This window comes from Neoarius graeffei, chromosome 10 (genome assembly GCF_027579695.1).
Source record: "Neoarius graeffei isolate fNeoGra1 chromosome 10, fNeoGra1.pri, whole genome shotgun sequence".
Lineage (NCBI taxonomy): Eukaryota > Metazoa > Chordata > Actinopteri > Siluriformes > Ariidae > Neoarius > Neoarius graeffei.
The window spans coordinates 90,670,135-90,690,924 of NC_083578.1; the positions used below are offsets into that span (position 1 = coordinate 90,670,135).

At 42.5% G+C, this 20,790-nt stretch overlaps 2 protein-coding genes across 3 annotated transcripts; both read right to left on the minus strand.

Annotated features, from left to right (window-relative positions):
• Positions 1 to 6,149: 6,149 nt before the first annotated feature.
• Positions 6,150 to 11,571, minus strand: dedd (death effector domain containing). 2 transcript variants are annotated; one of them, XM_060930957.1, is made up of 5 exons: positions 11,423 to 11,571; positions 10,066 to 10,609; positions 9,879 to 9,986; positions 8,458 to 8,589; positions 6,150 to 8,368 (listed from the first exon to the last, which is right to left on the minus strand). In XM_060930957.1, exons 2-5 carry the CDS (start codon positions 10,514 to 10,516, stop codon positions 7,944 to 7,946), a joined length of 1,116 nt encoding a protein of 371 aa, XP_060786940.1. In that variant the 5' UTR covers positions 10,517 to 10,609; positions 11,423 to 11,571; the 3' UTR covers positions 6,150 to 7,943. The 2 variants fall into 2 exon arrangements, with proteins under 2 accessions (XP_060786940.1, XP_060786939.1); XM_060930956.1 differs by lacking the exon at positions 11,423 to 11,571 and adding an exon at positions 10,943 to 11,261.
• Positions 11,572 to 15,428: 3,857 nt separating this feature from the next.
• LOC132892652 (phospholipase A and acyltransferase 4-like) lies at positions 15,429 to 20,668 on the minus strand. Its single transcript, XM_060930958.1, has 4 exons — positions 20,562 to 20,668; positions 17,272 to 17,392; positions 16,168 to 16,466; positions 15,429 to 15,963 (listed from the first exon to the last, which is right to left on the minus strand). Exons 1-4 carry the CDS (start codon positions 20,577 to 20,579, stop codon positions 15,883 to 15,885), a joined length of 519 nt encoding a protein of 172 aa, XP_060786941.1. The 5' UTR covers positions 20,580 to 20,668; the 3' UTR covers positions 15,429 to 15,882.
• Between the last annotated feature and the right edge of the window lie 122 nt (positions 20,669 to 20,790).

Below are 20,790 nucleotides of genomic sequence, written 5' to 3' on the forward strand. Positions count from 1 at the left end.
GTTGCAGTCTATCCAGAGTGGAATACACTTTGAATGGAGCACATGCATGTTTTTTGGGAAGTAGGAGAAACTGGAGAACCTGAAAGGAACCCGTGCAGACACAAGGAGAACCTACAAAGCTCGACGCAGACAGTAACCATGGGAACCCTGGAGCTGCGAGGTGGGAACAGCTCACTCTGGTGGTATTCCTGACCTCGGAAGCTGGAAATTTCCGACAGCTTCACCTTCACAAGTCATGACATCAAGGTGATGTTTCTTGACATGGTGTAGCCCCTGGAATTTGGGTTTGCGATCGATGATCATTGGAATTACAGATGTGTGGAGTTTCACTGACACATCTGAGGGAAAGGCTGACGTTCCAGATGGTTTTATCTGTGAGCATTTTCATGATTTTAACCATAATGCAGGAATTTATGCTCTGTCTGTGTGTGTGTGTGTGTGTGTGTGTGTGTGTGTGTGTGTGTTATAAGTGTATCAGCTACAGCAGGTTAATAAACGCTGCACTTTATTACAAGGACAAATATTTTATTTAGTATTCGCTTTATGAATCATTCTCTCTCTCTCTCTCTCTCTCTCTCACACACACACACATACACACACACATCTGAGCATTAATTATGCAACATGGAGCCATAGTGTGTGCTCCAGGCTTCTTCTGTCATTAATAAAACCTCACTTACTGTAAAGGAGAAAATGTGTGTTTATATGCGTGTGTGTGTGTGTGTGTGTGTGTGTGTGGTGATCTTTAACTTAATTAAACTCATTATAACCTGTAAAGTGTGTCAGTGACATCAAATGATCTTGGCTTTCAACCACAGTTTCCTCAGACACACACACGTGCACACACACACACACTGACTCAGCTCTGCTCATTAACACACTCCTCACCAGGGCTCTGTGTGTGTGTGTGTGTGTGTGTGTGTGTGTGTGTGTGTGTGTGTGTGTGTGAGATAGAGTGTGTTAGTGTGTGTGTGTGTGTGTGTGTGATAGAGTGTTAGTGCGTGTGTGTGAGTGTGTTAGTGTGTGATAGAGTGTTAGTGCGTGTGTGTGTGAGAGTGTGTTAGAGTGTGTGTTAGAGTGTGTGTGTGTTAGAGTGTGTGTGTGTGTGTGTGATAGAGTGTGTTAGAGTGTGTGTGTGTGTGTGTGTGTGTGTGTGTGTGTGAGATAGAGTGTGTTAGTGTGTGTGTGTGTGTGTGTGTGTGTGTGTGTGATAGAGTGTGTTAGAGTGTGTGTATGTGTGTGTGATAGAGTGTGTGTGTGTGTGTGTGATAGTGTGTGTGTGTGTGTGTGTGTGTGTGTGTGTGTGTGTGTGTGTGTGATAGAGTGTGTTAGAGTGTGTGTGTGTGTGTGTGTGTGTGTGTGTGTGAGATAGAGTGTGTTAGAGTGTGTGTGAAGGTGTGTGTGTGTGATAGAGTGTGTTAGTGTGTGTATGTGTGTGTGATAGAGTGTGTGTGTGTGTGTGTGTGTGTGTGTGTGTGTGTGTGTGTGATAGAGTGTGTTAGTGTGTGTGTGTGTGTGTGTGTGTGTGTGTGCAGGGGCGCCGCCAGAAATTTTGGGCCCCATGAAAGATTAGAATTTTGGGCCCCCCAACTTTGCCCACCCTCGTCACAATTGCACTATTGTCATTATTTGACTTTTGATAGCCCATGGACCTTGAGTTTGTGACTTTATTACATTTTATGTATTAACCAATGGTTGAAACCAATGGTTTAGAACGTGTGAACATTCCACACACGTAACCATGTCAAACACTTGACTGGTGTCCGTTATTAGTGTAACGGCTTTATTTTTTCCACTTGCCATTGTGTGTAGTGGTGGGGAAATTCTGCGCTGGCCCTTTAAGAGCGCAGGGAGTTATGGGAACGAGGCGCTGCCTCTTTCAGTTGGGTTTGGAAATAAAGCGCCAGTGCCACTGGCCGGCTGCAGCCCGTCCTCAGCAGTGCGTTTGGGTCTCATTTCTTCAGAATAAACAGACTGGTGACCAACACAACGCCACGCAACGCCTGTTACATCAGCAACACTTTAATCTAGCAAACTGTCTCTGGCGCTCGCTCATTAAACACTTCAATCCTAAAGCATTATGGGTTGTACTGCTGCTCACCTCCTTCTCCAAAGCGGGGTTCAGTGGTTTGGTAGGGCGGAGGCCCCCCTGAGGCTCAATCTCTGCATATTTAGGGCACCCCATTAGTTATGAAACTGGTTATTAGCACCAGCATAACGGAATATTTCATCTTGTTTATCACACAAGTCAGTTCAGTTATTAAAATGGGAAAAATGTCACTGTATAAACTGTAAAAGTGTTCTGTTGATAGGCTAATCCAACCACGCTCATACTGTTCATTTACCATTCGCTAATATTTTGAACACATGTGAGCGATAGCTAGCTTTCTTTGGGAAAAACTGAGTGACCGTTGGCTGCCTCGCCTCTCCGGTCCCGCTCACGGACCGAACTGGACCGTACCATTTCGCAAAAGGGGTAGGGTTAAATGACAATATGTTGAAGAACTCAAGAAATAGACAACCTTGTTCAATTAGCTCATTTTACCAGATGGAATATTACATTGTTGTTATTTCAAAAGTCTTATTAAAATCATTAAAAGCATATTATCAGCCCCTTAAAGGGCCCCATGGCAGTGCTGGGCCCCTAGAATTGTTCTAGCCTTCCCCCCCCTGGCGGCGCCCGTGTGTGTGTGTGTGTGTGTGTGTGTAATACCGACACTGTCTGTGTCCTCTGATTAGGTCAAGTTAACGTGTTCCTGATGAACCTGTGCTGCCCCCTGGTGGCGAGATAGAGTTCAAGTCATGTATTCAATAACCTCCTGTTAAATGTACACAGTCCGATCTTCACATGTTTATCCCAAAGTGCTGCTGAATCCTGGGCTCTGATTGGCCAGAACGTGGGTGTTGATTAATTTTCTGTAAAAGCAGCTCTGATAGTAGTGCAGCTGCACATCACAGGATTATTTATAATTAATTTTCTGTGAGTGATAGCGATAGTTCTTTGGCATGCTTGCAGCTTGTGTTCTTGACCTTGCTTAATCTTTGCTCCTCAGGCTAGTTTCAGTTAAATCCGTGAAACTTGTCTTTGCTTGCTTATGTCACATGTGCTCCCTGTCTTTCATAAGGCTACCTGCTCAGTAATTTTCCATCACCCTCTGAAGCTACCCTACCACACTCCGCTAACTCTGCTTCCTGATATTATATTTTCAGTCATATTGCTACACCACACTGCTGAATGTGGATATATGAGGGTACTTCAAAAAGTTCTGGGCCCTACCCAGAAACACGGGGCGTGCGGAACTCCCATTTTGGGGTGTAGCTGTATACTATAAAGCCTTCTATCACTGTCCACAAAAACTCAAATGAAAGAAGCCATCAAAGAAAAAAGGAAAGGAACGCTTTGAGCTGGTGTACTGTTGCTCCAGGACAATGCGCCTGTACACACAGCACAGGGGGCAGAAGAAACCAAACGTGGCTTTGAACTGTTGCTCCGTGTACTTTACTCACCCGTCCTGGCACCATCTGACCTCTGTCCTCTACTCCCCAAACTGAAATCCCACTTGCATGGTCACCATTTTCAGAGTGATGATGATGATGATGATGATGAAGTCATCCATGCTGTTGAGGAGAATCTGGAGGCTCAGGATGTGTGTGACCTTCTTCCACAGAGAGATAGTGAAACTTGAACATCAGTGGACCAAGTGCAGTGAAGTTAAAGGAGACTATGTTGAAAAATAATGCAAGAACAATCTTTCTCCTGTGACATTTTCTGGGTGAGGTCAAGAACTTTTTGAAGTACCCTCAAATGCTCGTGTTTGTCCTTCAGTAAACTGAGAAATATCTCTGAACCGCTGCGTGTCAGTGACAGTTTATGTCGCTCCTGGATCCGTGAGGCAGAATTTGCCGGGAGGCAGAAGACTTATATTTCTAGATCACTCATACTTTATCAATTCAACCTTCTTCAGTAAAGACAAATCAAAAGCTACCAGTAAGGAGATGTCAAATTAATAGTTATGGAAGGAGTCTCCAGTGTCAGCACTGTGTCTTAGTATCTTAACGAGTAAGAGAAAAATGAGACATTGGTGAAAGAACACAAACAACAAAACCATGTTCCTTGATCATCCAAATGTCCCCACAAAGTCAAAACTGTCCGATTTCACTATCTTTGTTGGAACATTTGGACCTCAGTAGTATACATCACACACACACACACACACACACACACACACACACACACACACAGAGAGAATGTCCTTTGTAAACGCATGTAAGCAGTAAAGGTCAATGTTCAATCTAACACAGGCAAACACACTCACGCACAACGCACACTCAATCTCACTGATGAAAAAAAACAAAAACACACTCCTCTTTGCCTCAGGAGATCAGAGTGTCAGAACACACCTTCACACACACACACACACACACACAGAGGTACGTTCTCGTCTCGCTACAAAAATACAATCCAGCATAAACGTTTATGGAAATTTGTAACCATACACATTTAGAGCTAAGAGGGAAAACTTTTTAATTATTAATTCATAGAATGGCTAAAGTTTGTAAATATAAAGCAGAAAAATGTCATATTTCATCCTTATTCTTCCGGAAGAGAGGAGAGAAGCGTTTCTCCTGTTTTATCAGGACTGAGATGAAGGAAAGAGAGAATAAGGATTTAATCCTAAATGATTTGAGGCTTAAAGATTGAGACAGAACAAGACAGAGATGTTCGACGACCGATACAGAATGATAACGTATCTTTGGAAGGGTTGATTTGAGAGAAAAAAAAAGTTATATATAAGTGAGTTGCATTGTAATTTGACCCAGTTTCCTGTTCTGAGATATCGCCACATCATGAATGATCAGGCCCGGCTTCATAGGTGGGTCAGGCCCGCCCAATCACACCCGTTAGCTTTTAGTGCTTAATTATTGATGATTACTTCACAGTGATATTGAACCTGAAGTGGTGAGAATACACACTTTTTTATTCTATTCATCTTTAAACTTTATTTCAGTATTTCCACTGACCATCAATAATCAGCCAGGAGAAGGTAAATGAAATGAAAATTCTCTCTTTTCTGGTCTTTGGCCATGTAGTGAGTCTCAGGTCCAATCTGCTGCCTTCAGCAAAATAATTTCTATAAAATGAGTTAACTGACCAGAACACAGGATCCACTACAGAACCTGAACTGGTTCAATCATTCATTTTCTATAGCACTTATTCAGTGCGAGTCACAGTGAAGCCGGAGTCAATCACCTCCGACATCAGGTGAGAGGCAGAGCACATCCTGGACAGGCCGCCAATCCATCAGAGTACCAACGCAGACAGACAGACAGACAGACATTCACACTCACATGCACATCTCTGGGAGAAGCCGTGGTCTAAAGGTTAGAGAAGCAGCTTTGGGACCAAAAAGGTTGCCAGTTTAATTCCCTGGACCAGCAGGAATGGCTGAAGTGTCCTTGAGCAAGGAACCAAACCCCAGCCTGCTCCCCAGGCTGCTCTGGGTGTGGTGTACATCACTCTGGGTGAGAGCGTCTGCTAAATGCCTGTAACAGAATAGAATCGGTTCACGAACCCGTTCCCTGTTGGTCGAAAAGTAGCTTCTCAGACTGACGTGTTGTCTTTAGATGTACGAGTGGATCAGCCTTTCGTCTTTTCACAGCCTTTTCTCTTAGTGGATGTTTAGCATTAGTGCGTATAACAGGACACCAAAACACAGCCAGAGAAACGGTCCATCAGTATCAGAACACTGCCGTGAAGTTTGTCTAAAATCCACGAACAGGAGGACTCACATAACGGCAGCAAATACAGTAGTGACCATGGCGACACACAAAAAGAAAACATGCTAATAGAGTGGAAAAATCCCCTTAACTCCTCTAACTCACTTTATGTTCGTGCAAACTTGATTTCTACACAAACTGATTTCTGAATCACATCGATTGGTCACACGAACGCAGTCTGAAACCGGTCGAGGTGCCGTTTGAAGGTGTGCTGGCTGCATTTTGAACGAGCGCCAAGGTGGAATCCATGACACCAAACTCTGGCCATGTTGTAGTTTCACAGCGTTACGTTCGCGCTCAGATTAGCCGTGATGAAATAAATGTACAAATTACACCGAAAGGGAACAAAAAGAAGAGAACAAGAGACAGAATTCACTATTGTAACAATCTGTTTTATTGATTTTGTACACTTAGTTCATCAGTCAGCTACTACGCATGTAGACGCATCACTGAACACAATCGTTGCCGTGGGAACCAGAAAGAAATCTTCATCAACAACAAAACAAATTGTCATATTGCAGCACTTTATTCGGATTCGGAATGACAGTCCTTATAGGGTGTGAAACACTCGATATAAAAACAAACTGTACTGGCATGGAGGAGCGTGGTGATCCCCTGCACCATCATTGTTCACGACTGAGGTTCTGGAGGTGACCTTTAGCTACTTCAATGTAACACTCGCTAGCTTATTTGACACAGCTAGCTAACTTTTTTTTTCCTTTTTACGTAACAACCGTAGCCAATGGAAGGACGTCAGGGGACCAACACGCTCGACAGGTCAGTTTTACCAGCAACAGTGATCTGCAAATGCCGTAGAAAAAAACCCTTTATCTGCTATAGGCATGTGCCGATATTACCGATATTTTCATAATGCGATTTTTTTTTAAATCGCAGTATTTTATCCCAGTTTACAATACTGTACCTTTTACATACTACGTTCCAAAATGCCATAATGAATGAAATTATGGGATTGCACACTCGGACGGGATGCAGCAGGCCGTAATACAACACCACCGCTGTATGTCAAACGTTGCAACGTGAGCTATAATTGATTATCGGCACATGCCTAGCTTACCGTGACGTTAGCGAATCGTTGGCATGCAGGTTTAATGGACAAGCACTCAAAACATCACCAGAACATACAGCCTATATAATAGATACCACGTTTTGTAACGTTGTTTAATTCCGATAGGAAAACCGTACAAAATCTTTTTCCCACCCACTTCATCAGCCATGGAATCTTCTGGAACAGTCACTGAGGATCTTCTCCACATGACTGATTCCATACTTCTTTCAGGGGTTAAACACAGAGAGAGAGAGAGAAAGAGAGAGAGAAAGGAGGCGTGGCATAACCTGGGATTTGAGCCTTATTTGTGCAACAAACTGCGTTCTCCACAAGGGGGCGCTGCCTTAAAGGAACAATCTGCCAAAAGGTGAAATGTACCTGCTTTAATGATTTTCCCTGAAACGCAGTCAACCACCAAAGACGTGTTCGGTTCAGATTTTCAAGGCAACCTGGAGCTCCAAGGTTAATGTGGCTTATAACTAAAGGAAGTCTCTCTCACACAAAATGTCTTCCTCAAACCTACATCCAACTTCCTGTTCAACTTCCTGTCATCGCCAGGAAAAACAGGAACTAAACATCAGAGCAACAGCTCGACTCTCGAACATTATGATTGCGTCCATCTTGTACAACGGGAATCACTTATTTTACCTCGTAAAATAGTATTCTCTCACCTTTGTTAGAAATTCCTTGGCTTTAAAATTTAAAAACATATTTTCAGAAAACATTCTGTGTGAGAAAAACTACTTTAGCTCATTAGCTACGTTAGCCTCGAGTGCAAAACTATAGAAAATAAACACGTCTTGGCTGATCAACGACATTCACGTTTCACTTTTGGACAACTTGATAATTTTTAAATTTATTTTAAAAGCTTTTCAGTGCTTCGTTGGCACACTGATGGAAATCTAAAACACCATGATCTCGATATGCATCACTCCGCCCAAGATTATTTTTGTTTTCATATTTTTAAAATCCTCTTTCCCCAGACACTCCAGGTCCATCTCTCTCCTTCGTGATCTGTTCATCAGGTCCTTGTAACTCGGCTTGGCTCCACCCACATTCCACAACACAACAAGCTTACAGTCAAAATTTCACTTTGACATTATGAAGTCCCCGCCCCCTGGCCAGCTGACCCCGATCCTGACCCGGACCCCAGCCCTCCCCCCATCATCAGGTTCCTCAGGAGCTTCCTCCTGCCTGCCTGGTAGTCCTCCTCGTCGACGTTGACGAGCAGTTTGATGGCCTCGTGGCCGACGGCCTGCTTCAGCGAGTCTGTGATGAACACGCCCTTCAGCGCTTCCAGCAGCGAGCCGTTGATGTAGTCACGCCAGAACGCGTCCAGGTAGGTGAGCTCTGAAAACTTGATGTCACAGATGATGGATCCAAGGTCACGAGATTTCAGGATGGTGTTGGCCTGGTTGAAGCGCTCAAACTGGCGCTCCAGCGCCTCCTGCTTGTTGGAGAAGACGTTGCCTTGGAGGGCCGAGTCGTGTTGGCAGTACTCCGCCCGTACGCGCAGACGGATATCTGAGAAAGGAGACAGATATTAGACATTGGCGTACAGGTATGGACGTGTGTGTGAGTGAATGAGAGAGAGAGAGAGAGAGTGTACGTACCGCAGGTCTGTTTCTCCCGGCAGTCCGCCGCACTGTAAGTTCTCTTCCTCTTTCTGCTTGGAGTGGGCGTGGCTGGTTTTGGGCGTGGCTGACACACCTCAGGAGAGGGGCAACAAATCACAGGCTGTGGACCTGTTGAGAAACTTGCATCAGGGTGTGTTTTCACCTGGCTTCATGAACACAAACGAACACACACACTAGAGCCCTGCACTCCCGCGGGAGTCCCGCGGGACCCGCCGCAAAGCAGTGCGGGACAAATTTTGAAAGCTCATTGCGGGCGCGGGCGGGACCGGAAGTGCACATATGCACGCGCGGGCGGGAGCGCACATATGCGGCGCGGGCGGGAGCAGTGATAAGCTGCAGTCCCGCTAACTAAAAACGTGTTTGAAATAAAATTTATAAATTATTAATTTATGTCTATCATATATAATTTGTGCTGGATATTTTATTTGGCATTAATAAAAACATTTTAAGATGCCTAAATTTGCAGAGATAGTCAGATTGCCAGATTGAGTGAGGAATGGCATCTTAAATTTGCCATTGATCACCCTAACAGACAATCCTTTGATCACTCTAATGACTCGCAGTTCACACCCAGCTAGCAAGAGAACCATGAGTGAAGTGATTTACTGCTTGAGTTAGTCTACAACTCTAATCAGAGAGACAGGTTACACAGTGAGGGTAGGCTTGACTCAATGCTATCCCAGAAATCCTTCCTGTAATATGCAAATTTAGCTGTCCAATCAGAGGCGGACAAATTTGCATATTACAGGAAGGATTTCTGGGATAGCATTGAGTCAAGCCTACCGGCACTGTGTAACCTGTCTCTCTGATTAGAGTTGTAGACTAACGCAAGCAGTAAATCAATTCACTTCTCTTACTAGCTCTGCTTTGCAATAAAAAAAGAAAAAAAAAAAAAAAAAACACCATTGGTACAAAGCAAGCCCATTCACTTTTTTATGCTGATCAGAGAATTACAATGGTTTCTCATGTGATAAAAATGTGCGATTTGTGATTAAATATTTTAATCACTTGACAGCACTAATTATTATTATTATTAGAGACACTACATGCTGAATTCAGAAACAAGGTAAATAATAACAAACGGGAATGTGAGCTGTAGATATTTATGCTCAAATCCACTCAAAGTAGGGGGCGGGGCACCATCACGCTGTGTCAAGACAAGAACTTTCCTGAGAAATAACGCGAACGTCTGCATCATGCGGGATTTGCGGGCGGGAGTGGGACAAAATATGGCAGGTGCGGGCGGGAGCGGGACTGAAAATCATCATTTTTTTGTGGGCGCGGGCGAGAGCGGGACTGAAAATCATAATTCTTTGCGGGCGGGAGCGGGACTGCACAATGCGGGCGGGAGCGGGACTGAAAAATCCAACCCGCGCAGACCTCTAACACACACCTACCTGCGCATCTGTGCGGTGTGACCTGTGGACTCTCTGTTCTGTTTCCTCGTGGAAAAATGTAGCGCACTGATGTCTCCTCTAAGTACTGATCCACTGGGTCTGGACACACTGCGAAATACACACGTCAGCATGATGCACCATATGAACCTGATTACTAATAGATCAATCAGTGTGGTCATGTGATCACCTGTCTGTCTCTTGCGCAGTGTGACATAAGGCAGAAGGTCATGTCTGGTGATGATGCGCAGCAGCTGCAGAAGGTGCCGGAAGTTTGTTTCATCGCATCGTCCCTGTCTCTCCAGCGCCAGCAAGAAGTCTCGCCCATCCCGTATTCCGCCACGCTCGTACTCGTCAATGACGTCCACGAACAGGAAGGAGAGCACGCGCACATCGCGGTGTGTGAGGTGAGTGCCAACGATGTCGAACATGCGGTGCAGCGAGTACAGACCGTACGCGTCGTCCACCGCCTCCTCCGGCCACGTGCGAGAGGAAGACGGTGCGGATTGGGATGCGCCCTGCACACCGCCGTGTGAAGTCGAGGGTCCTGAGCGTGAGCTCGAGCTCCTCCAGGAGGAGGAGGAGGAGGTCTGTGGAGCGGGAACAGCACGTGCAGCATGCCTTTGCCGCTGTGATGTCATCACTCTGCGCCACGAGGACGGAGACGCAGGATGATGGAATTTCAGGGCTGGATTGTGCACACGGTGTGCCCGACTCTCACCTCCAGCTTCACTCTGTGATCACAAGCACAACTCTTTAGATAAAGCACAGATTCAGAATTTTACTGATGACTGCTGTGAGCAATGAAAAGAATATCAGCACATACACATGCAAGCCATAAATACACTCAAATCAATTATATACAACATAATACAATATTAAAGTTATTCAAGTTCAACGTTACAATTATAACACAAAGCACCAAAAACACATCCACTGTAGCTCTAACCTCCCATCTGGGTTTAACTGTTAGCCAGTCAGCTAGCAAAGTAGCGCTACTAACCCATATAACATCACACTACTGGAGAAAAGAACAGAAAAATAATATAACCAGTTAAGCTCAGTACCTTTCTCCTGTTTAATTGAGACAGTCGACATTATTTTATCTCTTCTGATACCATAGCAACGCAGTAAGCTATCCGACTAGCTGGATAGTTTTGCTATGTAAGCTAGCATTGTTGATATAATAAAGTAGATTGACTGACATTCATGTATATTATTTTTCTAGTCACTAATAATTCGGGTGATGAATAAACAATTCGAGAGATTTATAAAATAACCTTTACACGTTAACAGTTTTGAGACAAAATCCTGTTATAGCTATGCTAAACTATGCTATGCTATGCTATAATCAACCTGCTGGCGTTTATTTTACACTGCGCTTGCGCACTTTGCGTGTCTGACGGCCGGGTTTTACACCACGCATGCGCACAATTCCAGATACTGACAGCTCAGAGTCAAGCTAAGCTAAGCTAAGCTAGCTACGCCTTTCACACTCTTGTCCGGTAGCTAGCATACAGCAACTGTAAATGTTTCCCAATTCTTACCTGATGGAGATCATTAATTAGCTCAAGATCGTTCTGATGTTGAAAGCGAACTCTTTACAAGCGATAAATAAACGTATATAAATGTGAAATTATGTAAATTCACTGCTTTTGTGAATGAAGCGTACAAAAACTAAAAAGCATATCCATGTTTTGTGAAACATCCGGGGTATTTCCCAGAGCTGGGAACATCCGGGCTATTTCTGACAGGAGCCTGGAAATGGCGGATTCTCAAGATTATTTCGTTTATTTACAGCTACAAAAAGAAATAAAAATTAATAATAATAATAATAATAATAATAATAAAACAATCCAAAAGACTTAACAGCAAGACAGTATATAGAAAACTTTTACACAAACATTCACAAGTGTATAAAAAAGGCACATTTTTTTCCTGGTCCTTCAGTGTGTGGAGGACATCAAAGCACTTACTAATTACAGTAGTTTAAATTCTTCAGCGGCTTTAATTAGTTTAATTAGTGGCCAATCAAGATCCAGATGTATTCCAGAACCTCCTCAGAATACACCACTCTGTCGGCTTCCTTTGAGTAATACCACTACATGTAGGGATCGCAAAACAGGCCTTCAAGATACACTACTGTATATGGTCAAAAGTATGTGCACCCCGACCATCACCATACGACCATATGTGCTTCTTCTCCAAACTGTTACCACAAAGTTAGAAGCGCACAATTGTACAGAATGTCTCTGTATGCCATAATGTATGGTGGTGTAGTGGTTAGCATGGTCGCTTCACAGCAAGAAGGTCCAGGTTCGAGCCCCGTGGCCGGCGAGGGCCTTTCTGTGCGGAGTTTGCATGTTCTCCCCGTGTCCGCGTGGGTTTCCTCCGGGTGCTCCGGTTTCCCCCACAGTCCAAAGACATGCAGGTTAGGTTAACTGGTGACTCTAAATTGACCGTAGGTGTGAATGTGAGTATGAATGGTTGTCTGTGTCTATGTGTCAGCCCTGTGATGACCTGGCGACTTGTCCAGGGTGTACCCCGCCTTTCACCCGTAGTCAGCTGGGATAGGCTCCAGCTCACCTGTGACCCTGTAGAAGGATAAAGCGGCTAGAGATAATGAGATGAGATGAGATGATGCCCTCTTGTGGTTAAACAGCAGACACCAGGTTCAAAGTTTAAATATCATTTTCTCTTTCTACAGATGTGTCTGTAAACTTTGTCACTTTGCTCTGTCTTACTTTCCTCTCTCTATCTTTTTTTGTTCATTTGTAAATTAGGCTGAGTCTTGGGTCGAATCATATCCTGCATATTGAACGTGGTGCGCTGTCTTACCTGCCCAGCCTGAGGGAGCTCCACCTGGACCACAACCGCCTCTCCAGCGTCCCCAGTGGCCTGTCCAACATGAAATACCTGCAGGTGTGTCTGTGTGTTACTATAAGCCACGAGATGTTCACTAACTGAACTTCATTTATCACATGACAGCAACTAAGAAAACTGAAGTAAATGAAAGTCTGGTGAAAATAATGATTCGCTTTGTTTTGTACAGAAAGAATAGACCACACACCCCCACATGCCCCACCCTTTTGCATTAAGCCAGCTTTATGCTTTACAGGTTTTGACCCAAAAATCACACACTATAAAAGAACATGAGTTGACATTGGTGATCTTATGGCACCTACAGACTGAGATTTCAGCGATCATATTTAAGTTTATTGCAATCCTCATTGTGCGACACAAATCTAATAAACTTGGGTATGACATCAAGTTTGATGTATGTAGGCTGTACAATTATAACACCTACTGAATTGTAGGCTACGACGCAAGTCAGGATACAAGAATAAAACGCCATCAGTGTATATACTGGTAAACAATGAAACTAAGCAAGAATCGAACCCTTGATGGTTTGGTGTCAGTGTCGTGCTCATCAGTGCATCATTTCATGCTGCGTTCCTCTTGGTTGGTTAGGCGTGGGTTGTAGCAGCAGTCACATTGTTAAATGGTCATCCAGGTTGTCTTTGGTCACAAGACCATACTAACGGTCATCTTTGAGCCTCCCATACAGTGCGATGTAGGACTCCTGGACTTTTGGAGCCATGACCCAAAATATCACCATGTTTCTTTTATGCTGGTCATCTTTCGTCTGGGACAGCCCGAAATCACAAAGTGTATACTCACCATTAGAAAACAGAACGTGCTCATCAGTGGGTGAGTCCGCAAACCTGCAGGGTTAAAAATCACCTTTGTGAACTCGTAAGGTGAAATGAGCTGCTATTTTTTAGTATCCCATAACACACATGAAGCCACCTCGTCTTTCCAAACTGCCCCATATAACAGCCACAGTACAATTTATATCTAAATATATTAAAATAATATGGGACGGCCTTGGGCTGAGGTGCCCTTGAGCGAGGCATCGAACTCCCAACTGCTCCCCGGGCGCTGTTAGCATGGCTGCCCACTCCTCTGGGTATGTGTGTGTGTTCACTGCTTCAGATGGGTTAAATGCAGAGATGAAATTTCACAATTGTGTGATGAATAAAAATTGTGCTTTCTTTCCTTTTGTGTTCCAGCATGATGATGACACTGCCCCTGTGCACAAAGCGAGCTCCATGAAGACATGGTGTAAGGTTAAGGTCGGAGTGAAGAACTCGAGTGTTTTGCACAGAGCCCTGATTGAACTCAACCCCACTGAACACCTTTGAGATGAACTGGAACACAGACTGCATCCCAAACCTCCTCACCCAACATCAGTACCTGATCTCACTAATATTCTTGTAGCGGAATGAACACAAATCCCCAAAGCCACACCTCAAAATCTAGTGGAACGCCTTCCCAGAAGAGAAGAGAAGAGAAGAGAAGAGAAGAGAAGAGAAGAGAAGAGAAGAGAAGAGAAGAGAAGAGAAGAGAAGAGAAGAGAAGAGAAGAGAAGAGAAGAGAAGAGAAGAGAAGAGAAGAGAAGAGAAGAGAAGAGAAGAGAAGAGAAGAGCTTATAATTATAACAACAAATGGGGACCAACTCCAGATTAATGCTGTAAATGGGATGTTCAGCAAGCACAAGTGTCCACATACATTTGGCCAGCTAGTGTAAATGACACAAGAAAGTATATCAGAACCTAAAACAATTATAAGTGTTTCTTTGCAAATATTCAAAAAAAGAGGAGGACATCTATCATGACATTCAAAAGCATTTAGGAGCAGGAAAGATAGGGGTTTTTTTTAAACAGTAAAAGACACTGTACATGGCATTGTGGTTTACACCAGCTGTTAGGTAGGACTGGTAAATAAACGGCTGGAAAATGTAGATTATGTGAGCTGAGCAACCAGACAAAGTCAACATGTCCTATTATAGTGTACAGGTTATCACTGAAAGAAAAGAAACTGATTTAAGACTAAAAAGTGTGAAAGATTAATCATGAAGAATACGAGCAGGATTAACAGATTTTTAAAAGCGCTATATGACTGTTTATTAGGGTCATCTTTTTATGCCTCCGCCACCGTAAGGTGCAGGAGGCATTATGTTTTCAGGTTGTCCGTCTGTCTGTCCGTGCATGCGTCCGTCCCGAAACCTTGTGAACACGATATCTCAAAGGCTAATGAAAGGAATTTCACCAAACTTTCACTATTTGTGCGCTTTGGGAGAAACATGAACTGATTAGATTTTGAGATCAAAAGGTCTAAGGTCAAGGTCACTGTGAGGTCAAATGTCTGTCCGAAAACCTTGTGAACACAATATCTCCAAGGCTGATACAAGTGATTTCACCAGGTCATGATTACTGTGAGGTCAAACATCCATCCCCAAATCACAACTTAATAAGGCGTGTAGTCTACCAAGCGGAGGCATCCCCATCAACACCGTTGGCGTCGAGTTCTATCTAGTTAGTAAATGTTTTCCTTCACTACCTATAAAAAAGAATATAAATGTTAGAAGAAGAAGAAGAAGAAGACAGCAGGGTGATCTTTATACTCTCTCTATCTATTAGTCTGTTATAATTATTCACTAAAAGCTCGAGTTGTCATTGTTATTATTAAAATGACACATTGACCAGTCAGTGAATTAATATAACTTTTATTAGAATCACTGTGAAATACCCACACACAAATAAATAAGTTGCAATATGAGAGAAACCCAAATAATAAATATTTAGGCATAGAAATATGTCATTTCACCACTCTTCCCTTCCAGCTAGAGTCTGCCAGGGTTAATGCTTTACCTGCTCTGACACTCCTCACTTGGGTGTAGTAATGAGCTGAGGAGGTGCAGTTGGTGTGCCAGCAGGAAAAACACTACAAATCCATGTTTTTATAATATTTCTTGTGTTTTGTAATGTGTCCCTAGTTAACATGGAATATGACCGATCCGCCTTGATTAGCAGATGATATTTGCAGATCAGTCAAACTTTGAAAATATATAAAAATAATAATTATAAAAGTTTGAAGTCTGAAGACGTATGTGTTAATGGCGTGTGTATTGTTCTGGTTAGTATTTTCCCGCATCGGTCACAAGTCATGAAGTCATTTTCCACACAATGTCTTCAAACACTTTGGTTGCTTGCTCACATTCCTTGTTTTTGCTTCTTCCTGGAATCTGAGTCAAACAAACACAAATTGATTTCAAGTCAGAGAGTCCCAAATCTAAACGCAAATCTAACCCTTTATACTATGAGCTACTTATAACCAACACGAACCCAGCCGTATAATTAAAAAAAATTGTTGAATAATAACAATGATCTGATGAGGATGTGAGGAACATTTGCTCTTCTGATGAATTCACTGCGCTCTCTGTACTCACCTGATTACACACTGCTTTTCCATAGCGGACAAATGTGGCAAAGTGTTCGCAGTTCTGAGTGAACAGTTTGTAAGGAAGTTGTATGTTCAGCAGGGCGTAACGCCTTCGCTGCATATCCTCTGGTTCCGAGGGCTGGAATGTGTGCTGGGTGTTGTTCACCAGCACACGCGCTCCTTGAGGGACATTAACTTCTGCAAGACGTTGGCGTCGGATCTGCGTCTCTCCAAGCAGGAGATCACCGCATACAGGGAATATGGTCTGCAGGCAGGTACGGAACGTCTGCATCAATTCTGATTCATCTAGGAAAAGCAAATGTATACTGAACACGTTGAACCCATCTGAACCAGGTAATCAGGATCACTGAAGACTCATAACACACCTGAACCAGGTAATCAGGATCACTGAACACTCATACGTAACACACCTGAACAGGTAATCAGGATCACTGAAGACTCATAACACACCTGAACAGGTAATCAGGATCACTGAACACTCATACATAACACACCTGAACAGGTAATCAGGACCACTGAAGACTCATAACACACCTGAACAGGTAATCAGGATCACTGAACACTCATAACACACCTGAACCAGGTAATCAGGATCACTGAACACTCATACGTAACACACCTGAACAGGTAATCAGGCTCACTGAACACTCATCACACACCTGAACAGGTAATCAGGACCACTGAAGACTCATAACACACCTGATCCAGGTAATCAGGATCACTGAACACTCATACGTAACACACCTGAACAGGTAATCAGGATCACTGAAGACTCATAACACACCTGAACCAGGTAATCAGGATCACTGAACACTCATACGTAACACACCTGAACAGGTAATCAGGCTCACTGAACACTCATCACACACCTGAACAGGTAATCAGGACCACTGAAGACTCATAACACACCTGATCCAGGTAATCAGGATCACTGAACACTCATACGTAACACACCTGAACAGGTAATCAGGATCACTGAAGACTCATAACACACCTGAACAGGTAATCAGGCTCTCCTGGGCTGGTGTGTTAAATTTGGGAATCCTTCTCCACCTGCTTGGGAAACACTGCTGTAGTTTTTTTTTTTTACCTGCAACTGCAAAGTGAATGATGTATCCATCTCCATCGTACACGCCCCAGTGTGAGTAGCCAATCGGATACACAAATTCAATCAGGTCTCCGAAGTGGGCAGAGGCTTTAATTTCAGCAACCTGAGTAGCACATGCAGGTTTCAGAACAAGTTTGACCACATGCACTAACTGAAAAAGCTTCATTAACGGAACACAGGGAGAACTTTCTGAAGGACTTCCTGTTTACCAGAAATGGACACTGCAGAGGTTTACAGTTAATTTGAACATATGAATGACACAGTTTTACAATTATAATTACTTTTGCAACGTGTTTCATTTCCTCAAAAAAAAAAAATCCATCCTGAACAAAGTAGTCTGTGTGTAAATATCTGTTCCACAAGGTACAAGTCATTTTAAATTCAATTTATGTGACTTGGTTGAGTTTAAGGTAAATATGTTTAAAATAATTATGCACCTTAATAATCATTAATTACTATTTTAATAATTAATGTAGACACACTGTCAGAAAAATGTCTATCAGTCCATCTGCTTACATTCTGTTTGTTCATCTTCCTGTATAATAATAATAATAATAATAATAATAATAATAATAATAATAATAATAAATTGTAAGATAGAAATCACAAACTTTAAAATAAAGCATGAATATATATTTTTTAAATTATGAAACAAAATAGGGGCGGCACGGTGGTGTAGTGGTTAGTGCTGTCGCCTCACAGCAAGAAGGTCCGGGATCGAGCCCCGTGGCCGGCGAGGGCCTTTCTGTGCGGAGTTTGCATGTTCTCCCCGTGTCCGCGTGGGTTTCCTCCGGGTGCTCCGGTTTCCCCCACAGTCCAAAGACATGCAGGTTAGGTTAACTGGTGACTCTAAATTGAGCGTAGGTGTGAATGTGAGTGTGAATGGTTGTCTGTGTCTATGTGTCAGCCCTGTGATGACCTGGCGACTTGTCCAGGGTGAACCCCGCCTTTCGCCCGTAGTCAGCTGGGATAGGATCCAGCTTGCCTGCGACCCTGTAGAACAGGATAAAGCAGCTACAGATAATGAGATGAGATGAAACAAAATAAGCAACGTGCAAATTACAAATGGCGTCATGTTACATTCAAATAAAGGAAAATATTTTTTTAAACCCTAAAATATAAAGATAGGGTTTAAAAATGTAAGAGGGTAAATAAATAAAATTATAAAGATGTAAATATATCTGTGAAGATACTCAGTCATCCAGGTACATAGTAATCTGTGGTTGGTAGAAGAGAGCAACTGGACTTGCTTGAAAAGTCTTGAAGACGTTTCGCCTCTCGTATATGTTTCTACGCACTTTGGGATGAGTTCCCTTCGACTGGTATGGGAGTATGAAAGGAATTCCAGAAAACTGGCAGACATCTTAGCCAGAGAGGATCGTTCATTTTTGTCAACCTGGAACGACCATCACTGAACAGAGGTGGGTGTCTATGACATCTATCAGCCACCTACAATGCAGCCATCAGCATTCTGATTCGGATTCTATGATGATCCATGAGAGGATAAATACTTGATACTCCCTATTAGACAGACAGAACTGAGGATGCCTTTCGGACGAGAGGCGAAACGTCTTCAAGACTTTTCCAGCAAGTCCAGTTGCTCTCTTCTACCAACCACAGATAAAGATGTAAAAAAAATCAATTAAGAACCAGGAACATCTGCAAATGCTGAACAATAAAAATATATTTTTAAACCAGACTTAAAAATCGATGCAGAATCAGTTGACCTAATGCTTGGAGGTAAACTGTTCCAAAGTCTCGGAGCCATTACAGAGAAACCTTCATGACCTTTGGCCTTTAGTCTGGACTTTAAAGCAGCAGATGAGCCTCAGTCACATGATTGTGTGATTGCATCAGAAAGTGCGATCCTGACCAGGTACTTCAGTACAGTTTGGTTTAATTTAAATCTTGAAATGATCTTATTCCTTTGGTGCATAAATTTGCTAAAATTTGCTGGAAATAAGTGCAAAAGAATAAGATGGATAAGTTTTTGCACTGATACTACACTGTAAAAACAAAGTTACGCCAACTTAAAAATTCAAGGCAACTTACTGCACAGGATTTTTGAGTTTATGTGACAACTAAGATTTTTAAGTTTTGAAGAAAGTTGTGCCAACTTATACTTTTGGTCTCAGATAACTTAGCCTTCATATCAGAGCATTTTTTAAGGATTTTCCACTAGGAGACCAACTGGTCTGGGCAATACAATCACAGGCCCCAGAGTCCATGCGGCTGCACCGCTGCGGCATATTCTGTGATGCAAATTGCCACATTACGAATCCTCATTTCAGCCAGCATAATATCAACATAATTAATGCAGTGCCAAGTTTCCCTTGTTAAATGTATACTTACATGGTACTTGGTTAATTAATTGCAACTGATTGAACCAAATGATAAGACATAACTTGGTTTAAAATTTGGTCTCCCAGTGAAGCTGGTTTGGCATTGACTAGGAGACCAAATCTGGCCACTGGGAGACCATTTGGTCTCCTAGTAACTATGTTAAAAAATGCTCTGCTTCATATTCACACAAACTTAATTTTTTCAGTTTTACATGATAAGAATTCAACTTTAAGGCCACTAATCTTTCATCCAAGTGCACCATTGTATGCCATTTGTAGCATTTTAATTGGCTGGTACTGAATTGTTTGCACATTTCGTTTGTCAAATTAGCTTCAGGCTTAAAATAAGTGAATGTGTGACTTAACAAAAAAGCACCGCCACTACAGTTTTATAGCTGTTTTGCTACCATCATGTTAAAATAAACATGCTATTTGAACTGGATTATTATTTGTTTTATTGTGGGATAAAAAGAAAATTGAACTCAAATTTTGAAGTTTTTACTTGGATAAAAGATTAGTGGCCTTAAAGTTGAATTCTTATCATGTAAAACTGAAAAAATTAAGTTTGTGTGAATATGAAGGCTAAGTTATCTGAGACCAAAAGTATAAGTTGGCACAACTTTCTTCAAAACTTAAAAATCTTAGTTGTCACATAAACTCAAAAATCCTGTGCAGTAAGTTGCCTTGAATTTTTAAGTTGGCGTAACTTTTTTTTTTTTTACAGTGATGAGGTTGAGACCCAAATCCAGGTGTAACCAGAACCTGGCCATAACATTTATGAGTTACAGTACAACGATAGCTGTAACCCTCCAGGACAACAGGACATGAGTTGATCTAACCATGAATGTATTTATTGTCTTCTAGTCAAATGATGATTTAATATAATCTCACATAAGCATGGATCTGAATGTATATAAAAAAAACCCTCACCTGGTCTTCATATTCCATCGCTGCTGCCGATGTTGTTGTTGGTTTTTTCTCTCAATCAGAACAATGAAATTTAGAATCCTGACACAAACCTGACGAGCAGGTTGAACTGGAGAAATCAGATCTCTGTAGCTAAGAGTGTGAAGTAGGTGTGACACACAGGTATACAAGTATACAGGTATACAGGTAGGATACAAACAGAGGAGCATTATGAGTTTATTCAAATGATGAT